This window comes from Capricornis sumatraensis, chromosome 9 (assembly GCF_032405125.1).
Source record: "Capricornis sumatraensis isolate serow.1 chromosome 9, serow.2, whole genome shotgun sequence".
In the NCBI taxonomy this organism is placed as follows: Eukaryota; Metazoa; Chordata; class Mammalia; order Artiodactyla; family Bovidae; genus Capricornis; species Capricornis sumatraensis.
In genome coordinates this window covers 41,423,896-41,446,891 of record NC_091077.1, presented here as the reverse complement: position 1 = coordinate 41,446,891, position 22,996 = coordinate 41,423,896, and the positions used below count along the sequence as shown (strand labels likewise).

Below are 22,996 nucleotides of genomic sequence, written 5' to 3'. Positions count from 1 at the left end.
CCAACTTTTTCACTCTCCTCTTTCACTTTCATCAAGAGGCTTTTTAGTTCCTCTTCATTTTCTGCCATGAGGGTGGTGCCATCTACATATCTGAGGTTACTGATATTTCTCCCGGAAATATTGATTCCAGCTTGTGCTTCTTCCAGCCCAGTGTTTCTCATGATGTACTCTGCATAGAAGTTAAATAAACAGGGTGACAGTATACAGCCTTGATGTACTCCTTTTCCTATTTGGAACCAGTCTGTTGTTCCATGTCCATTTCTAACTGTTGCTTCCTGACCTGCATATAGGTTTCTCAGGAGGCAGGTCAGGTGGTCTGGTATTCCCATCTCTTTCAGAATTTTCCACACAGTCAAAGGCTTTGGCATAGTCAATAAAGCAGAAATAGATGTTTTTTCTTGAACTCTCTTGCTTTTTCCATGATCCAGCGGATGTTGGAAATTTGATCTCTGGTTCCTCTGTCTTTTCTAAAACCAGCTTGAACATGTGGAAGTTCACAGTTCACATATTGCTGAAGCCTGGCTTGGGGAATTTTGAGCATTACTTTACTAGCATGTGAGATGAGTGCAATTGTGCGGTAGTTTGAGCATTCTTTGGCATTGCCTTTCTTTGGAATTGGAATGAAAACTGACCTTTTCCAGTCCTATGGCCACTGCTGAGTTTCCCAAATTTGCTGGCATATTGAGTGCAGCACTTTCACAGCATCATCTTTCAGGATTTGAAATAGCTCCACTGGAATTCCATCATCTCCACTAGCTTTGTTAGTAGTGATGCTTTCTAAGGCCCACTTGACTTCACATTCCAGGATGTCTGGCTCTAGATGAGTGATCACACCATCATGATTATCTGGGTCGTGAAGATCTTTTTTGTACAGTTCTTCTGTGTATTCTTGCCACTTCTTCTTAATATCTTCTGCTTCTGTTAGGTCCATACCATTTCTTTCCTATATCAAGCCCATCTTTGTGTGAAATGTTCCCTTGGTATCTCTAATTTTCTTGAAGAGATCTCTAGTCTTTCCCATTCTGTTGTTTTCCTCTATTTCTTTGCACTGATTGCTGAGGAAGGCTTTCTTATCTCTTCTTGCTCTTCTTTGGAACTCTGCATTCAGATGTTTATATCTTTCCTTTTCTCCTTTGCTTTTCACCTCTCTTCTTTTCATAGCTATTTGTAAGGCCTCCCCAGACAGCCATTTTGCTTTTTTGCATTTCTTTTCCTTGGGGATGGTCTTGATCCCTGTCTCCTGTACAATGTCATGAACCTCCGTCCACAATTCATCAGGCTTAAATCTATTTCTTAAATCTATTTCTCACTTCCATTGTATAATCATAAGGAATTTGATTTAGGTCATACCTGAATGGTCTAGTGATTTTCCCTACTTTCTTCAATTTAAGTCTGAATTTGTCAATGAGAAGTTCATGATCTGAGCCACAGTCAGCTTCCAGTCTTGTTTTTGTTGACTGAATAGAGCTTCTCAATCTTTGGCTGCAAAGAATATCATCAGTCTGATTTCGGTGTTGACCATCTGGTGATGTCCATGAGTAGAGTCTTCTCTTGTGTTGTTGGAAGAGGGTGTTTGCTATGACCAGTGCATTTTCTTGGCAAAACTCTATTAGTCTTTTCCCTGCTTCATTCTGTATTCCAAGGCCAAATTTGCCTGTTACTCCAGGTGTTTCTTGACTTCCTACTTTTGCATTCCAGTCCCCTATAATGAAAAGGACATCTTTATGGGTTGGTAGTTTTAAAAGGTCTTGTAGGTGTTCATAGAACCATTCAACTTCAGCTTCTTCAGCATTACTGGTTAGGGCATAGACTTGGATTACTGTGATATTGAATGGTTTGCCTTGGAGACGAACAGAGTTCATTCTGTCATCTTTGAGATTGCATCCAATTACTGCATTTTGGACTCTTTTGTTGACCATGATGGCTACTCCATTTCTTCTAAGGGATTCTTGCCCACAGTAGTAGATATAATGGTCATCTGAGTTAAATACACCCATTCCAGTCCATTTTAGTTTGCTGATTCTTAGAATGTCAATGTTAACTCTTGCCGTCTCCTGTTTGACCACTTCCAATTTGCCTTGATTCATGGACCTGACATTCCAGGTTCCTATGCAATATTGCTCTTTACAGCATCGGACCTTGGTTCTATCACCAGTCACATACACAGCTGGGTATTGTTTTTGCTTTGGCTCCATCCCTTCATTCTTTCTGGAGTTATTTCTCCACTGATCTCCAGTAGCATATTGGGCACCTACTGACCTGGGGAGTTCCTCTTTAGGTATCCTATCATTTTGCCTTTTTATACTGTTCATGAGGTTCTCAAGGCAAGAATACTGAAGCGGTTTGCAATTCCCTTCTCCAGTGGACCACATTGTGTCAGACCTCTCCACCATGTCCGCCTGTCTTGGGTGGCCCCACAGGGCATGGCTTAGTTTCATTGAGTTAGACAAAGCTGTGGTCCTAGTGTGATTAGATTGACTAGTTTTCTGTGATTATGTTTTCAGTGTGTCCACCCTCTGATGCCCTCTTGCAACCCCTACCATCTTACTTGGGTTTCTCTTACCTTGGATGTGGAGTATCTCTTCACAGCTGCTCCAGTAAAGCACAGCCATTGTTCCTTAACTTGGATGAGGGGTATTTCCTCACCGCCGCCCCTCCCAACCTTGAACGTGGAATAGCTCCTCTAGGCCTCTGCTTTATTGACTATGCCAAAGCCTTTGACTGTGTGGATCACAATAAACTGTGGAAAATTCTGAAAGAGATGGGAATACCAGACCACCTGACCTGCCTCTTGAGAAATCTGTATGCAGGTCAGGAAGCAACAGTTAGAACTGGACATGGAACAACAGACTGGTTCCAAATAGGAAAAGAAGTACGTCAAGGCTGTATATTGTCACCCTGCTTATTTAACTTCTATGCAGAGTACATCATGAGAAACGCTGGACTGGAAGAAGCACAAGCTGGAATCAAGATTGCTGGGAGAAATATCAATAACCTCAGATGTGCAGATGACACCACCCTTATGGCAGAAAGTGAAGAGGAGCTAAAAAGCCTCTTGAAAGTGAAAGAGGAGAGTGAAAAAGTTGGCTTAAAGCTCAACATTCAGAAAACGAAGATCATGGCATCCGGTCCCATCACTTCATGGAAAATAGATGGAGAAACAGTGGAAACAGTGTCAGACTTTATTTTTCTGTGCTCCAAAATCACTGCAGATGGTGACTGCAGCCATGAAATTAAAAGACACTTACTCCTTAGAAGAAAAGTTATGACCAACCTAGATAGCATATTCAAAAGCAGAGACATTACTTTGCCGACTAAGGTCCGTCTAGTCAAGGCTATGGTTTTTCCAGTGGTCATGTATGGATGTGAGAGTTGGACTGTGAAGAAGGCTGAGTGCTGAAGAATTGATGCTTTTGAACTGTGGTGTTGGAAAAGACTCTTGAGAGTCCCTTGGACTGCAAGGAGATCCAACCAGTCCATTCTGAAGGAGATCAACCCTGGGATTTCTTTGGAAGGGGATGATGCTAAAGCTGAAACTCCAGTACTTTGGCCACCCCATGCGAAAAGTTGACTCATTGGAAAAGACTCTGATGCTGGGAGGGATTGGGGGCAGGAGGAGAAGGGGACGACAGAGAATGAGATGGCTGGATGGCATCACGGACTTGATGGACGTGAGTCTGAGTGACCTCTGGGAGTTGTTAATGAACAGGGAGGCCTGATGTGCTGCGATTCATGGGGTTGCGGAGTCGGACACGACTGAGCAACTGAACTGAACTGAACTGAGGCCCTGAAGGTCAGGATCTACTAAAAGTCAAATGTTCTGCCATCTTAGGCCTATTTAAAAAAGTCCTACCAGTTTTTGCCATTTACTGTTTTGATCAATGGCTGTCATTTTTTTAAAGGTTGTATTCGGTCGCTTGCCCTCCTGTCTCAACGATTTGGGCTATTTCAGAGAGTTACTCAGTTTTGCTGTGTCTCTGTCATGTATACAGGAAGTATAGATGTTAATAAACTTCCTTTCTTCTTCTTCTTTTTTTTTTTTCTGTTAACCTGACTTTTGTTACAGAGGATAGCTCAGCCAAGAACTAGATGGGCAGAGGGAAAAAAAATTTTTTTTCTCTTTCCTACTATTTACCAATAATACAGGGTATGCTGCTTCTATCTTTCAGTTTAGTTCAGTTCAGTCACTCTGTCATGTCTGACTCTTTGCGATTCCATGGTCTACAGCATGCCAGGCTTCCCTGTCCATCACCAACTCCTGGAGCTTGCTCAAACTCAAGTCCATTGAATTGGTGATGCCATCCAACCATTTCATCCTCTATCGTCCTGTTCTCCTCCTGCCTTCAATCTTTTCTAGCTTCTATCTTGCTTCTCAGCAAAGTCCAGGGATATGATGTGATTCCCCTAGGCCATGAAGCATCAGGTCCAACAATAGATACATATATATTGATTCCATTGTTTACCACCTGACATGTGGAAGGGTCTGGAATAGACATTCGTGCTCAGTTCCAAGCATCCTTAGAATATTTTCAATAATAACTGACAAAACAGCAGATTTTACCATCATTTTCTGGTTTTCATGATGCCATTCATTTTCTATTCACTCATTCTGCATTTATTACAGCATGTAGTATGTATACTTGCTTAGGTTCCTAGAAATAAACTTTATTTGTTTAATGCTCTGTTTTGCCATTAATGCCCTGTTGTTGCCGTGCGAAATTCTACCTGAACATGTGTGTGAGCAGACCTACTATACTGGGTGGCAGCTACAGCAAAGAGTTCTGATTCAGTAGCAGGACTTATGTCAACTCAAGCGGCAGTACATGTGTATGTGCTTGGAACTCAGTTGTGTCCAACTCTTTGTGAACCCATGGACTATAGCCTGCCAGGCTCCTCTGTCCATAGTATTTTTCAGGCAAGAATAATGGATTGGGTTGCCAGTGCTTCCTCCAGAGGATTAACCCACATCTCCTGCTTTGCAGGCAGATTCTTTACATGCTTAATCATCCATAGTAGCAGGATCTGTTTATGTCAGCTCAGGCAGGAGTATATGAAGCAAATGGCCTGGCCTACCATGTGTGCACATACACCTGTGTTCAGATCTCCCAAAACATCAAGGGATGGGCTGCCGTGAAACCTGGGTACAGATTGATGGTGGTGATAAGAGCAGCTGCAGATGCAACTACAATGTCAGATGTGGTCACTGACTAGAAGAGAAAAGGAGGAGCTTTCCCTGGAAGAAACAATGACCCATGGTGGAGGTAGGGACCAAATTAAACTTCCATCCTAAAGCTCAGTTTGTCATGTACAGAATTATTCACTACATCACTTCATCACTAGAGTGCCAGGACAAATGCCAAGAGCTCAGGCAGTCAACTTTTTCAGTAAATTATTACAAAATAATAGTGTAAAAATTGTCATTGAAATAAAACATATCAGGAAATTGTAAGCATTCATGAAACTGTACAGAAATTAAGTTGTTTTCTTTAAGCTGTTTCAACATTACAAATCAAATATCCAAAGTTTTAGAAATAGAAATGACATTTAAAGGTTTTAAAATTAATGTGAAAGATCACTCATGGAAAACAATGCTTTCTTTATTTAAAATTATAAGAAACAATCATTAGCAAATTTTAACTCAGTTTACCTTCTAATTGAATGTATGGTAATAAAATGAAAGAAAAGGCATTTGAAACCTCATGATACTTCTGGTTTCCTATGCACAGTCTGCAAATTATGAGAAATTTGACAGAAATAATTGATGACACAGACTGAATCTATATTTAAAATTAAATTCAGTTTTACATGAAACTGATTTGTGTGAATTGATAAAGTAAACTTGACTTATAAGAGAACTTTTTAGAAAAAGAAATTCTCCTTTTGAATTATTTGTTCCACATGCACTAAAAGTTACATTTTGGCATAATTTATCAATAATTCCATCCAAGGTTTTCATAACTTACAAATACTCCTAATGGCTTCAGTAATATTAGCAGAAAGATTCATTTCAAAATTAAAAGTAATCAATAATTAACTGAAAACTTTGTACTTGTCATCTCTGACTAAAAAATTTTCAACTACATTAAAAAAACAAATTTTCTAAAATTATAAATTTTGATAAATTCATAGAAATGTGAGTGAAAAAAGGCATAGCCAATAACCACATATGAAAATAGGGATTACTTTTTATTATGCATAAAATTGTGACACAAAATATTATTTGCAATTTGTATTATATTTCATATTTAACAAAATAATCTTGAAGAAAAGCTATATTTGAGCAAGGATAATGGCAACTTTTTTTTTTCTTTTTAACTAGACACTTCAAATTTTTTATCCTTTCAGTTAAGCATAATGTTTTTATCACTGTACAGTAATGAGTGGATTTATGTTCAAGTCTTGGTACACATGGAAAAAAGGCTTTGTCTACATTTTCACAGAGCAGAGTCTCTGAGTTATTCTTCTCAATGCTTCCATTACTTCCTTGTTTCTCGGGCTGTAGATAAGAGGGTTGAGCATTGGGGTCAAGATGGTATAGAAGACAGCCAGAGCCTTGTCCTCTGTTGGAAATAGAAGGGATCTTGGAGTTAGATAAGTATAAACAAAGGATGCATAGAAGAAAGTCACCACAGTGAGGTGGATGCTGCATGTTGAATAGGCCTTCTTCTCTTCTGTGTTCATGTGATAGACAGCAAAGAGAACACGGCCATAGGAACAAGCAATAATAATAAAAGGCAACACAAGAAATAGGGTAGTACTCACAAACACTGTGCATTCATAGACCCTGGTGTCAATGCAGGCCAGAGTCAACATGGCTGGGACATCACAGAAGAAATGATTGATGGCCCTGGATCTGCAATAAGGGATATGGAGGGCATATGTGGTGTGGGCACAGGAGTTGATAGAGCCCAGGAGCCAAGATCCTGTTATCAACACGCACACTCTTTTGCTGATTCTGATGGGATAGTGAAGAGGAAAGCAAATGGCCACATAGTAATCATAAGCCATGGATGTCAAAAGCAATGCTTCTGCAACTGCTAAAGTCAGAAAGAAGAAGCTCTGAATCCCACATCCAATGAAGGAGATAGGCTTGTTTCCAAACAGAAAATTAGAGGCCATTTTGGGGACAATGGTGGAGAGTAATTTAGGTCAATGAAGGAGAGCTGACTAAGAAGGAAATACATTGGTGTATAGAGATGCATGTCCAGAAAGATGTGAAGGATCATTGACAGATTGCCAAATATGCCATTAAGAAAATAAGAACAATGAAAATAAAAAGAAGCAGGCCGACTCTTGAAGGGGAGAACAATCCAATTAAGATGAAATTATTTGATGTTTGATTATAGGTTTCCATGAGTCATTGATATATTTTTTCCTAAAAGCAGACATAAGAGCAATTAAGTATAAAACAGTAAGTTATTCTTAAATGACTAATTTAGTTCAGTCATAAAAATTCTGAATTTTTATCTGTTTTGCAAGATAAATTTAAATTTTAAGCCAGAGATTGAAAGTTGAAAATGCAAAAATTTTTGCCAAAGTTTTCCCAGAAATCTTTGAATTTACTTCTAAAAATTATGAAATCATTAGGATAAGTATTTTTTACTGCCTATATCATAGTTGAAATATATTCAAAGGACATCAATGCTAATGCATACATTATATAAATTCTGTAAATAAATATTTATTACCATTAATGAATTATTTATCTTTCATATTCAAACCCTAAAGCTTACCTCTAAAACTGTATCAATGTATCAGCTGATGCTGATAAGCTATTAACATTTTTCTTTCTTCAGAATTTTTTACATAGAAATGTCAAATCAATCTTATTTGAAGCCAATTAATATCATTTGAAACACTGGGCTGGAGGAAGCACAAGCTGGAATTAAGATTGCCGTGAGAAATATCAATAATCTCAGATATGCAGATGACAACACACTTATGGCAGAAAGTGAAGAAGCACTAAAAAGCCTTTTGATGAAAGTGAAAGAGGAGAGTGAAAAAGTTGGCTTAAAGCTCAACATTCAGAAAGCTAAAATCATGGCATCTGGTCCCATCACTTCATGGCAGATAGATGGGGAGACAGTAGAAACAGTGTCAGACTTTATTTTGGGGGGCTCCAAAATCACTACAGATGGTGACTGCAGCCATGAAATTAAAAGACGCTTACTCCTTGGAAGGAAAGATATGACCAACCTAGACAGCATATTGAAAAGCAGAAATAAGACTTTGCCAACAAAGGTCTGACTAGTTAAGGCTATAGTTTTTCCAGTGGTCATGTATGGATGTGAGAGTTGGACTGTGAAGAAAGCTGAGTGCCGAAGAATTGATGCTTTTCAACTGTGGTGTTGGAGAAGACCCTTGAGAGTCCCTTCAACTGCAAGGAGATTCAACCAGTCCATCGTAAAGGAGATCAGTCCTGGGTGTTCATTGGAGGGACTGATGCTGAAGCTGAAACTCCAATACTTTGGCCACCTCATGTGAAGAGTTGACTCATTGGAAAAGACTCTGATGCTGGGAGGGATTGGGGGCAGGAAGAGAAGGGGACGACAGAGGATGAGAAGGGAATGACAGAGGATGAGATGGCTGGATGGCATCACCGACTCGATGGACATGAGTTTGAGTGAACTCCGGGAGTTGGTGATGGACAGGGAGGCCTGTCATGCTGTGATTCATGGCGTTGCAAAGAGTCGAACACGACTGAGTGACTGAACTGAAATGAATATCATTTGGCCCATTTCTTGTGAAGTCTAGGATGAATTCTTATTGTCAAGTACCATTTACACAAAGTCATTCTCTTCTTCCTCCTCAATAACATTCTGAATACTATAGGTAACATCGTAGACCCTTTACCTGAACATCTATAAACTGTGCCCTTTGTAGCTTTTGTGAATTTACTCAAGGTCTACCATCAGCATAAATTTTATTTTTTAATCATTATTTGATAAATATTGCCTTACATTACTTTGCTGTATTCATTTTTCATCATTTTTTGTACTTAAAATTATTTTCAATTCTAGATGAGTGTGTTCAGTTAAGCACATATATTTATAATACCCTCCTTCTTAAAAACCTATCATGATGATTAAGAAATAGACATATAATAAACTAAAAGGGAACAGGGAAGCATATGGCACAATGAGAGATGAAATATTCTAGTTCTTTTGAAAGAAGAACTTTGAATAGAGAAGTGGTCAATCACTTAACAGAAAACAGAAAATGACATTCTGAAAGTATTCTCATGAATGAATATTGGAAGAAGCATTCTCTGTAATAGTATAAAAATTTATTAATTCTACACTGCATGTTGTGTTTTACTTGTAAATATTATTCTAGAGCCAATTTTTTCTAGACTTTTAAAGGAATTACTAAACATTAAAGAGAAAGCTGAATACATGTGCACATACATATACACATATTGAAACACACAATCATATACAAATATAAAATGAGTTAAATAATTGTAAAAATGAAGAACAGAATAGTTTAGAAAATGATTTATCTCTTCAAAGAAGTATAGGATATTATTAAACCACATACCATTAGATATGTAAAAGATACAGATAAGAAAGTCTTTTTCAAATTAAAAAAATGATAATCAATAAAAAGATTAAAGGGAAGTTTCAAACACAAAATGGAAAAAGAATCCTACAGAATTAATTTTTAAAATAGAACAGCAGCAAACGTCTAATTATGTTGCCATGTTGAAGAGACATTAGAGAAGTAAGATAAGGAAACCAACATATATGTATAGTCATTCCTAGAAATGTATATAAAAACATAATGAAAGAGTTAATATTATCAAAGAAAAATACTTTTAGTATTGATATACATGAGTCACTATATTGAAATAGCATGAATAGAAAACAGAAAAATAAATGAGAAATACTATATTGCAAAATAACTTCTTTAGCATTTTAAATGTCTTCTTGAATATGTTCTCTGAATATTCTCAACATTGCCTATAAATACATAGATCTAAAAATGTCTTAACAGTAAAAATACCAATAATGAGAAGAATTGTATAGAGAGAAATATACACTAAAATATCATGATTTTAAAATAATTTATATTTTAAGGAATCTCCACACTGTTCTCCATAGTCGCTGTACTAGTTTGCATTCCCACCAACAGAGGGTTCCCTTTTTCCACACCCACTCCAGCATTTACTGCTTGTAGACTTTTGGATCGCAGCCATTCTGACTGGTGTAAAATGGCACCCCAACTGCTGGGCATACACACCGAGGAAACCAGATTTGAAAGAGACACGTGTACCCCAGTGTTCATCGCAGCACTATTTATACTAGCCAGGACATGGAAGCAACCTAAATGTCCATCAGCCGATGAGTGGATAAGAAAGCGTGGTACATATACAAAATGGAGCATTACTCAGCCATTAAAAAGAATACATTTGAATCAGTTCTAATGAGGTGGATGAAACTGGAGCCTATTATACACAGTGAAGTAAGCCAGAAAGAGAAACACCAATACAGTATACTATCCATATTCCATATATATGGAATTTAGAAAGATGGTAACAATAACCCTGTATGAGAGATGGCAAAAGAGACACAGATGTATAGAACAGTTTTTGGACTCGGTGGGAGAGGGAGAGGGTGGGATGATTTGGGAGAATGGCTTTGAAGCATGTATAATATCATATAAGAAATGAATCGCCAGTCTAATTTTGATGCAGGATACAGGATGCTTCACAGTCCAACTCTCACATCCATACATGACCACTGGAAAAACCATAGCCTTGACTAGACGGACCTTAGTCGGCAAAGTAATGTCTCTGCTTTTGAATATGCTATCTAGGTTGGTGAAGAAGGCTGAGTGCCGAAGAATTGATGTTTTTGAACTGTGGTGTTGGAGAAGACTCTTGAGAGTCCTTTGGACTGCAAGGAGATCCAACCAGTCCATTCTGAAGGAGATCAGCCCTGGGATTTCTTTGGAAGGAACGATGCTAAAGCGGAAACTCCAGTACTTTGGCCACCTTATGTGAAGAGTTGACTCATTGGAAAAGACTCTGATGCTGGGAGGGATTGGGGGCAGGAGGAGAAGAGGACAACAGAGGATGAGATGGCTGGATGGCATCACTGACTCGATGGACGTTGAATCTGAGTGAACTCCGGGAGCTGGTGATGGACAGGGAGGCCTGGCATGCTGCGATTCATGGGGTTGCAAAGAGTCGGACACGACTGAGCGACTGAACTGACTGACTGACTGAAGGCAGTTCTATTTCCAGTTTTTTTAGGAATCTCCACACTGTTCTCCATAGTGGTTGTACTAGTTTGCATTCCCACCAACAGTGTAAGAGGGTTACCTTTTCTCCACACCCTCTCCAGCATTTATTGCTTTTAGACTTTTGGATCACAGCCATTCTAAGGATATACAATCTGCTATAAAATATTTATATACCTCGTGAAACTAACTTCAGTCAAATGAAGTTTTCTTTTTGAATTCTCTGGCTAAAAGCAGGCCTGGCTGTATTGCTTAGTATAAGCAGAAGTACTTAATTCTGAATAAACTTCTCTTAAGCAGTTGCTGAAGAGTCCCTTCTCTTTGGTGGCAAATAGAAATAAAAATACAATTAATACCTTTTATTATATCTGCACTTTCACACACTCACTGGCTTGATTAGCTGAAAGCAGTCCAAACTTCTTCATGGGAGCAAAGTAATTTTCTGAGTAAAATTCTTTGAAAAATTTATAAATAAATATATTAATATTTATATATCTAGAGCTGACATTTTAAATGCCTTCATTGAAATTCAGGGGTCACAGTGATTTGATTCTAGACCTCTTTACCTGAAACTCAATTTAATTCTTTTTTTTCTTTTTTTCCATCCACTTCAGTTCAGTTCAGTCGCTCAGTTGCATCCGACTTTTGCGACCCCATGAATCACAGTACCCAGGTCTCCCTGTCCATCACCAACTCCCGGAGTTCACTCAGATTCAACGTCCATCGAGTCAGTGATGCCATCCAGCCATCTCATCCTCTGTTGTCCCATTCTCTTCCTGCCCCCAATCCCTCCCAGCATCAAAGTCTTTTCCAATGAGTCAACTCTTTGCATGAGGTGGCCAAAGTACTGGAGTTTCAGCTTTAGCATCATTCCTTCCAAAGAAATCCCAGGGCTCATCTCCTTCAGAATGGACTGGTTGGATCTCCTTGCAGTCCAAGGGACTCTCAAGAGTCTTTTCCAACACCACAGTTCAAAAGCATCAATTCTTCAGCGCTCAGCCTTCTTCACAGTCCAACTCTCACATCCCTACGTAACTACTGGAGAAACTATAGCCTTGACTAGACGGACCTTTGTTCCATCCACTTAGGTACTTAGGAATATCCACTGAGACTTGCATAATATCAGTTAAATCACTAGCAGCCCAGGATGGCCACAAGCCAAGGTTGGGGGAGGAGTTCACACAACTTCTATAGAAATTTCCCCTGGTGTGTTTAGTATCAGTTGGTGCAGAAAGACACCACTTATTTATTCAGATTCTTCCAATATTATTATGCCTCTAAATTTTTAGATCATATATTTTATATGTTGTTACTCAGTAACTGCACAGTATTGATATTTCTGCATATACTAATTTATTTTCTATTATGATTATATTGGCCAAATATAAAAAATCAAATAGAATGTGTTTAATTTAATAAAACATGTGAGCAAAGATTCTCTAAAATATCACACTTGTGACAATAGTTGTCTTTTGGTAAAACTCATTACATTATAAAAAATATCATGTAATAATTTTAATTAAATTATAATTAAATTGGTAATTTTTTTCATGTAATAAGCTATCTAATGAAAATAATATGTACTTTGGTGCAATGATATTGTGAAAATATTCAACAATAAAATTTATTGCAGATTATAATGTGTTCTTATATTTCCAATAGTTTTCAATAAGTTAATTAATTGCACGTTTTATTTGACAAGGAGTAATATTGATTCAGCTTAGATTTTTCAAATATTTGATTTGTGAATTACAATGTGTCTAGAGGAAGATTTCCTTATGTTTAATTTATTTTGAGTTCTTTGAGCTTCATGGATCTGGATGTTCCCTTCCCTCCCCAGATTTATAGTTTCTATATTGTTTTCATTTACTACATTAAATTAACTTTCACCTCCCTTTCTCTTTCTTTCCTCCTTTTGTTATTTGCATAATGCATATATTAATGACTTATACTATCCTACAAGTGCTATACATTTTTTTCCATTCTTTCTCACAGTTTTTGTTGTTGCTATTATTGTTCTTGTTGGTAATCTCTGATCTCACAGATAGTTCTTTTGCTTGCTCTAGTCTGCTATTTAGTCTCTATTGCTTTTTTTTTTCAGTTCAATTACTGTGTCCTTCAGTTCTAGGGTTAGAATTTGTTTGGTTCTCTTTTACAGTTTCAACTTTTGTTGAACTTTTCATTTTGTTCCTATATTGATTTTCTAATTCTATATAGTTGTTTATGTTCTCTGCTACGTCACTAAGCATTTTTAAGATAAATATTCTGAATTATTAGTCAAACATTTTTCAAATGGAATTTGTGATGTCTTTTCAGATTTTGAGAGTTTCCAGGAGAGGGCCAAGTGACAGATATGGTTGTACTAATTGGTCACCTTATATAATTCTAACTCCCCCCCTCCCCAAGTTCAGTTCAGTTCAGTCATTCAGTCATGTCTGACTCTTTGCAATCCCATGGACTGCAGCATGCCAGCCCTCCCTGTCCATCACCAACTCCCAGAGTTTGCCCAAACTCAAGTCCATTGAGTCAGTGATGCCATCCAATTATCTCATCCTCTGTCATCCCCTTCTTTTCCAACCTTCAATCTTTCCCAGCATCAGGGTCTTTTCCAATGAGTCAGTTCTTCACATCAGGTGGACAAAGTATTGGAGTTTCAGCTTCAACATCAGTTCTTCCAATGCACACTCAGGACTGATCTCCTTTAGGATGGAGTGATTGGATCTCCTTGCAGTCCAAGGGACTCTCAAGTCTTCTCCAACACCACAGTTCAAAAGCATCAATTCTTTGGCACTCAACTTTCTTTATAGTCCAACTCTCACATTCATACATGACTACTGGAAAAACTATAGCCTTGACTAGATGGACCTTTGCTGGCAAAGTAATGTCTCTGCTTTTGAATATGCTGTTTAGGTTCCAAGGAGTGAGTGTCTTTTAATTTCATGGCTGCAGTCACTATCTTCAGTGATTTTGGAGTCCCCCAAAATAAAGTCTGACACTGTTTCCCCATCTATTTACCATGAAGTGATGGGACTGGATGGCATGATCTTAGTTTTGTGAAAGTTGAGTTTCAAGCCAAAGTTTTCACTCTCCTCTTTCACTTTTATCAAGAGGCTCTTTAGTTCTTCTTCACTTTCTGCCATGAGGGTGGTGTCATCAGTATATCTGAGGTTATTGATATTTCTCCCAGCAATCTTGATTCCAGCTTGTGCTTCTTCCAGCCCAGCATTTCTCATGTTGTACTCTGCATAGAAGTTAAATAAGCAGGGTGACAATATACAGCCTTGATGTAATTTTTTCCCTATTTGGAACCAGTCTTTTGTTCCATGTCCAGTTCTTACTGTTGCTTCCTGACCGGCATACAGATTTCTCAAGAGGCAGTTCAGGTGGTCTAGTATTCCCATCTCTTTCAGAGTTTTCCAAGGTTTATCGTGATCCACAAAGTCAAACGCTTTGGAATAATCAATGAAGCAGAAATATATATATTTTTTTTCCTGGAACTCTCTTGCATTTTCAATCATCCAGCGGATGTTGGCCCTTTGATCACTGGTTCCTCTGCCTTTTCTAAAACCAGCTTGAACATCTAGAAGTTCACGGTTCATGTATTGCTGAAGTCTGGCTTGGAATATTTTGAGCATTAATTTACTAGCCTGTGAGATGAAGGCAATGGTGAGGCAGTTTGAGCATTCTTTGGCATTGCCTTTCTTTGGGATTGGAATGAAAACTGACCTTTTCCAGTCCTGTGGTCACTAAATTCCTCCTCAATTGAGGTGAGGAGAGAGTAGGCAAGAACAATGGAATAGATTGCCATTTCCTTCTCTGGGGGATCTTCCCAACCCCAAAATTGAACCTACTTCTCCTGCACTGGCAGGCAGATTCTTTACTGCTGAGCCACCCAGGAGGCCCACTTAATGAATATCATATATTAATATAATTTTAATATTATAAGCAGTATGCTCAGAATAGAATATATTTTAATGATAATAATATATTTCATTATCTTTGTGTTACAGTGAATATAACTGACATAAAACATTGTGTTACATTTAGGCATAGATGTTCTGATACATATGTGTGTGTGTGCATGTGTGTGTGTGTGTATATATATATATATATTGCAAAACTTAGCATGCATGTATTCATATATTGCAATAAGATTACCACAATAAGTTTAGTTAAAATCCATCACCAACAATTACAATTGTTTCCTAGTAATGATAATTTTTTAATCTACTATTTTAGCAACTTTTAAATATAAAATGTATCATTTTTGAATTATAATTACAATGCTTTTCAGTACATCCCTAGTACCTATCTCCAAACTGGTAATTTATACCTTTGACGAACATTACCTTAAACTTTTAATAACATTGTAGTGTTTGAAATATAATTTAAAAATTTATGTGGCTCTCTTTCTCCCTTTTTATGTATGTGTATATACATATATATGTATATATATATATATATATATATTCCAAATCTACTGTAATTGGAATATATGTATGATCTATATTTATATGGAATATATAAGTATATTCTATATTCATATGGAATATACACATATATATAAATATATATAGAGAGAATCACATAAGTTTTTATAAAATTATTTTCCCTGGTAGCTCAAACAGTAAAGAATCTGCTTGCAAAGCAGGAGACCTAAGTTCAATACCTGGGTTGCGAAGATCCCCTGGAGAAGGGAATGACAACCACTCCGGTACTCTTGCCTGGAGAATTCCACAGAAAGAGGAGCCTGGTGGGCTACAGTCCCTGGGGTCACAAAGAATCGGACACAACTGAGCAACTAACACACATATGTATAATCAATACAATGCGATTTTATTATAAAATATTTTTACACCTTCTTATAATTTTAGTGGGAGAAAATTGAAAACATTGTCATATTTGACTTTCTATTAGAGACTGACAGTTATAATTGGTACCATAGAGAGGAAGGTATATTTTTTAGATATATGTATTTGCAAGGCAAATGCCTGTGATAAACTTTATCATTATCAAGATTTTGGAAACATCTGCTTCTTTCTACAGTTGTAGAGATAAGAATTTTTTATTATCTTTTCAGAGATATGAATAACAGATATCATCTAAATATAACTGTGGAAATAGAGATTTTTTCTATTGCTTTTTCTGGACAAAGTTACTTTTGAGCATATTTTTCAGTGCTTTTAGAACATCTTTATTCCTAAAACTGTAGATAACTGGGTTGAAAGATGGTGTGAGGATGGTATAGAATATTGCCAGGAACTTATCCTGGCCTGGAGTGTGATACTTTTTAGGTCTCATGTATGTGAAAATAAAAGGCCCATAGTACATTATGACTACAATCATATGGAAGAAACAAGTAGAAAATGACTTTTTCCATGGCTTTGATGATTTCATTTGGAGGACAGTAAGGAGAATTTGGACATAAGATGCAAAGATTAGAGAGAAAGGGATAAGCAGAAAAATGATACCACTTATATATATTCCTCGTTCATAGTGTGTTGTGTCCACACAGGACAACACCAACATGGCGGGGACTTCACAGAAGTGGTCAATGACTCTTGAGCCACAAAAGGGAAAGTGAAGTGCATAAGCTGTGTGAACTATGGAGTTGATTATCCCAATAAACCAGGCCCCTGCAGCCATGAGAACGCTGACATAGTCATTCATAAGAATGGGGTAGCGCAGTGGGTGACAGATGGCTACATAGCGATCGTAGGACATTGCTGCCAGGAGAAGGCACTCACCACCCAAGAGGGTGAGGGAGAGAAATATCTGGAAGCCACAAGCTGCAAATGAAATCGTTTTGCTGCCTGACAGGAAATCAGTAACCATTTTGGGAACAATGTTGGAAATATGCAAGATATCCATAAGAGAGAGATGGCTAAGCAGGAAGTACATTGGAGTATGAAGTCGTAATTCCCTGCGGATAATGAGAATCATGACTGTATTTTCTGTTACAGTCAAAACAAAAATGGTGAATATAAAAGAGAAGAATACCAGACTTGCTTGAGAAGAAGTAAAGAGTCCCAAAAGAATGAAGTCATTGCTGAAAGTGTGATTCTCATGCCCCATCATGAATTCCTTATTTTACCTATAAATAAATAAATAATCAAATTAGAGCTAAACAGAAAAGGGGGGAAAAGTAGTGTGAATCTCAATCTTGTTTACACTTAGCTGTATGTGAAAATGAGAGTTACTGATGTGTATTTTGCAATTAAAGCCAAAGGAATTTCAGGCAACTTTTGAAGTGGATATTTTTTGTAATATGATATTTATCCGTTAAATTAGCTACTTTTAAAATTTTTATTTATTTTTTAATTAAAGGATAATAGCTTTACAGAATTTTGTTGTTTTCTGCCAAATATCAACATGAATCAGCCATAGACTACTTTTTTTTTTCATTATGGAATAAACAAATTCTGATTTTACATTGAATTCCTTGAAATTTTGAAGTCAATTTACTATGATTTTATGAGTTTTAAATGATTAGCATATGAATGAGGTTTGCAGGATATATGCATGTAAATTTCATCCTGACTGTTTTTACTGGTTTGACTTACTAGCTCAGTAAAAAATCCGTATAGATGTAGATTCAGATTTCAGGCAGTGATGCCTGCCAAGAACTGGTTGATCATAAGTCTCGAACATGAGTGGTTACTGACAACGGAAATTCAATATGTCTGTATACAAAGTTGTTGATGTTTTCTCATGCCTGGAATAATTTTGTCCTCCTGATTTTGTTTTTTCCTATAGTCATCCTGATTCAAAACTTAATACATCATCTTAGTATTGAGTATGGGTAATGTCTAGTCTACTCACACTGAGTCCCTGTACCATCATAAGTTCTCAAATGCTTATTTTAAAAATTATTGATTTATGTTTGTCTGGTCCCTGTTATCAATGGTTTCTAATGATGTATCAATTGTTTTACATTTTTAGAGAGTGTGCATTTTCTCCACAAGATTGTTTATTGTTTTGTCTTCAGGTACTAGAAACACTCCATAACACATTCACTAACTCCTTCATCATCCTACTTCTACCATCCTGCCATTATCTATGAGGCACCTAAAGTTTTGACAGCTCTCTTTTATAACTTATTGCACGATCAGTCAATCAAGGATCTGGAAACATACTCCCAAGATGCTAGAATGATGAAAAAAATATCTTGTATGACAGCCAGGATCTTGAATGAAATTTTATTATTGAATCAAAAGAGGAATGTTCTAGTGGTGAGTTTGCTTGCTTTATGTTCAAAGTGGAGACATATGCATTACATGTCTTAGTCCCTTCCAAATTTGTGCAACTCTTACCCAACATAAAGTCTCTTTCCTTCTAGCATCAAAATTTCCATGTTTAATAATGCTAAATTTCAGAAAAGAGATGTGCAATGCAGTTTATATCTTTGTATTTTCTAGAAGAATCTTGAAGATGAATCATAGAAAATGCTATCACTTTTAGGTTTTATTTTAGCTAAAAACACAGCCATATTTCAATCCTTCCTCAAAGGAAATAAAAAGACCTTCATATTCTTTACTCAATGAACGTATCACACTCTAATCATTATCAGTTTTCATTTATCAGGATTTTCAAAATACACTATAAACAAAATCAAATTATTTGTCATTCTTTACTAGATTTATCATTATAAAATTAGGCACACACAATATTGTTTTACATTTCCATTTAACTAGAGGTCAGTTATTCATTAATCTTGGTAAGACTGCACATTTATATCTTAAAGAAATATTTGTATGTTCTAACATCTTGTCTTTACATTAAAGTTATCATTGTAATGCAAACAAATGCAAAAAAACCAAATCATTTCTTTCTGAAAAATACTTACTTTGAAAAGCATTTAATTTGGAAATCCTAGGAAATACTAAATCTGAAGATTTGTATTTTACAGTATATGACACTGCCATTTATACTTTTTAAGTATTCTATAACATAATATCAGTGACTTGTTTGATAAAAGAATGATAAGTTCTCTCAGAAAACTTCAAATATCAGATTTAGTTGGTGAGCAACTGACTTGAAATAACTAGTTGTTATAAACAATTCAATAAACTGAATAGATTTTCATTGAATATCAGGAGTCATAAATTGAATTGCCCTAAAAATGAATTAAATAGAAGTTTTCACTTTTAAGAAGTTGATATGGAATATGGGTAGAAAATTGTATGATAGGTATTACCTAGCCTGAGGGCAGGTGTGCTTTTGACTCAGATAAAGATATTAATCATAAGTATAAAAAATAGAAATAGAACCTAAATTTTTCTAATGCTTTGAAGAAACAAACAAGAAGTTACAATGTAAACACATATCTTTTATGTCTCTTCATGATATAAAACACCAATTAATAATGAAGTTTGAGTTGAAATGAATTTCTATGAAGTCAGGATAATAGTGGTACATTTTTCACATTAATCTTTTGAAGATTAAGTGAAACACATTAGACAATACACTACATAATACATGCATGCATTATTACATAATAATACATACATACATGTAGTCTATACATACATGCACATACACACCTAACAAAGACTGGCACATTGTAAAAACTCAAACTAAAGGTTATTCTTTCTTCTTATTATTTTTGTTTCTATGATTAGTGCTAGAATTTCTATCTCTAATAAATTGTTATATTTAAAATATACATTTAAGCCATTATATAGGCTTATAGAGACAGGGAGAGAGAGAAATAAACAGGACCTTAGAGAATATAATCAGGTAACTGGAAGTCAACTTTAATGAAGTGAACCAGAAATTCAATTTTGTTCACTATCTGTTAAAATTAGCGACTTTCTGGGAGAGAAACCAACTCTGCATGCTGAATGAAGATGTTTAGATTGGCTTCCTCACACTTATACACATGTATAGATCTGTGTGACAGAGGAAAGTAATGTTTTCTGCTGCTTCTTATCCTGAAATCAGTCAGGAGCTGTTCACAATTTCATTTGAAACAGCCAATGATATTGCCATTACACATTTCTTGCCCTGCAGACTTTTCAGAGTACTACATCATGCCCCAAGGAATTATTGTAGGATAATCTTACTTCTGCCTCTTCTTGCTGCCTCTCCAATTTAAGAGAATCTTGTGATTAGCATCTCACATTGATATCAAATTCATCATGTACAATGCTGAACTGCACAAGTTCCCTTAAACAATGAGTGACCCCATTGCATATAACTGCTGCACACAGAAATCAGAAAATCATTCTAACTTCTCTTTCTGTCTTCCCTCTTCCATTTGCAAATCACCATCTCCTACTGATTCTATGCAAATACTTCTCATGGGTTATTCCTTCTCATGGTTGTGTGCTATATGTGTCCATGGAGGCTCTAAGGCATGCATTCTACTCTTTAAATTAAGTAGACCTGTATGAGCTCTGCAACACCTGAATAGTATCACATGCTTCTTAAATCTACTTGAAGCCAGTGGAGTGTGTTCAAGTAAATAAATTTAGACAACAGAAGTGTGTTGGGACTGTGTGCAGAGGCACACATCGTTCTTGTTCCTTCATCCTACTAGTTTGAATCTGTATGTGATGATACTTGGTTGTGCATTCTTCCTGGAAGTGTTATACAGGAAACAAAGCTCAGGGATTCAGGAACAGAAAATTGTAAGACACCATAAATTATCCTATTGATCTTGACAACTAAGTATATTAGCATGAGATAACTCACTAAAATGTTCAAAAATTGATTTGAGAAGGAAAAAAAGGAGTAGGTTGTTCTGTGGTAATCATTTTCTATCTTTAACATTCTTACTAGATTACTGATTTTTATAGGTAACAGATCTAGTATAATTTTAGTATGTTTTATCCAAAATGCCTAATACTTCGCTTTATGGGATAGAATCTGAAAGTGCTCTAATACTGTAATGATAATTTGAGTAGTCTTGTGCCTCCCATTACTCCCCACATAAATACCCTTTTTGCTCTAGTTTGTTAGTTTTCCTAGAACACAGATTTAAGAATGCAAATGTCTGCTGGGTATGTTAAATTAAATAAATAAATACACATAAAATAAGATCTCCTTACCTTTAGTTCCCATTTTATGAAACTGAAGGATTTGTACTCATTTAATATTGGGTTTCTTGTTTTTTTGTTTTTTTTTTAATCTTTGCCTGTACCCTCCTCTCTCTTCCACACCGTCCTCTCCATCACTGCTGGGGCTTTATGGTCTTCTACTAACATTTTATGTTCGCTCCTTCATGTGCACAGACTTCCTTGATATTTTTCGAGCTGTCTTCTCTCCTTCCCTTTCTTGCTCAGGACTATACAACTATGTCAGGATGCCATATCTGTTCTAGAGCCTCTCCATTTATGCTTAATTATACTCTCTGCATATTGAACATGACCTATCCACTCCTTCTTAACCTGGGCTCGGAAGTCTTCCCAAGGCCCATATCTCACCCCACTTCATTTTACTCATTTCTCACTACCCAGAAAAGGTCCTTTTTGTTGAGTTTTTTCCATATCTAACACAGTAGCCCAACTGGTGCCTCACAAGCTACAAGCAACACTCTCCTCAATAGGCCTTTGCTTATACCATTCAGCTGTCTGCTTCAATATTATTTCTTACTTCTTACAGGGTGTTTGAGAGACATGGGTGATGCCTCAAGCCAGGCACTTTCTTTGACGTAGCTGAGGGTTTACAGGGACATGGGGAATAAATGTCTTGAGAGGAGTAATAGGAAACTGAGAAGACACCCACCTCTTGAAGTCCTGCTGTGTGTGGCTCCTGGGAAAGAAAACAACCACCCTTTGATAAAGTGACATGGGAAAATGTCCCTATGGAACAGTCAAAGAAAGAAGTTAAAAAAAAAAAAAAAGAGGTATGAGGAAATACTTTGTGTGGAGAAAGGTATGGACACTGAAACATAGCAGATTTTCCTCTGGGTGCTGTGGAAGAGTTTATGTGAAAGGATTAAAGGGATAGTCTATTTAATTGTTAATTGTACAAAGCAGTATAAACCTTTGATGAAGGAGAGGGAAACTGCCTTCTCTGAATCCTTTCCCATCATTCTCTCTTTTCTTTGTATATTTTATTTCTACTTTTTTTTTTTTTTTAAAGTCACTCCATCGTGTCCAACTCTTTGCAACCCCATGGACTGTAGCCGACCTGGCTTCTCCATCCATGGGGTTCTGCAGGCAAGAATACTGGAGTGGATTACCATTTCCTTCTCCAGGGGATCTTCCCAACCCAGGGATCAAACCCAGGTATCCCGCATTGGAGGCCGATGCTTTAACCTCTGAGCCACCAGGGAAGCAGTTTGCAACTACTCTTCCTGTTAAGGTTTCTGTGTATGACCTGTTCCTTACACTAGGTAGAAGCTCCAGGGCAGGCAACTTGGTGGAATTCACTTGCTGTTGCGTTGAGTCTCTTGGCTGTTTGGGCATCAGTAGATGAACTTGATTATTCTACAGACTGCCTATTATGGAGGGAGGGAGGGACGCGGGGGAGGGGGGCATTAAAAAGATTAAAAAGATCGACTCACTTCACCAAAGTGATTCTGCTTATTTTTTAATCTTCAATAGTTTCATGAGTCAGTTAAATGATCACCAAATAAACTGAATATATAAGTGAACATAGCAAAAACATTTAGCTAATGTACTTATTTTACATATAATTATTTTGCCTGCCAGCTCTAACTGAGCATTTACAAATGTCAGATAGCATTTTAAGTATTTTATATTTATTAGCACTTTACAGTTGATTATTATTTAATCAAAAAAAT

General features: G+C 36.7%; 1 protein-coding gene and 1 pseudogene across 1 annotated transcript; both read right to left on the bottom strand.

The window, feature by feature from the left end:
- Window positions 1-6,426: 6,426 nt before the first annotated feature.
- Window positions 6,427-7,354, bottom strand: LOC138086088 (olfactory receptor 2L8-like; annotated as a pseudogene).
- Window positions 7,355-16,377: 9,023 nt separating this feature from the next.
- OR2AJ1 (olfactory receptor family 2 subfamily AJ member 1) lies at window positions 16,378-17,322 on the bottom strand. Its single transcript, XM_068981054.1, has one exon. The coding sequence runs from the start codon at window positions 17,320-17,322 to the stop codon at window positions 16,378-16,380; it is 945 nt and encodes a 314-aa protein (XP_068837155.1).
- Window positions 17,323-22,996: the final 5,674 nt, after the last annotated feature.

What these genes read in the sequence shown, in the direction of transcription:
- OR2AJ1 (XM_068981054.1), bottom strand. Translation starts at nt 17,322, where the DNA reads ATGATGGGGCATGAGAATCACACTTTCAGCAATGACTTCATTCTTTTG.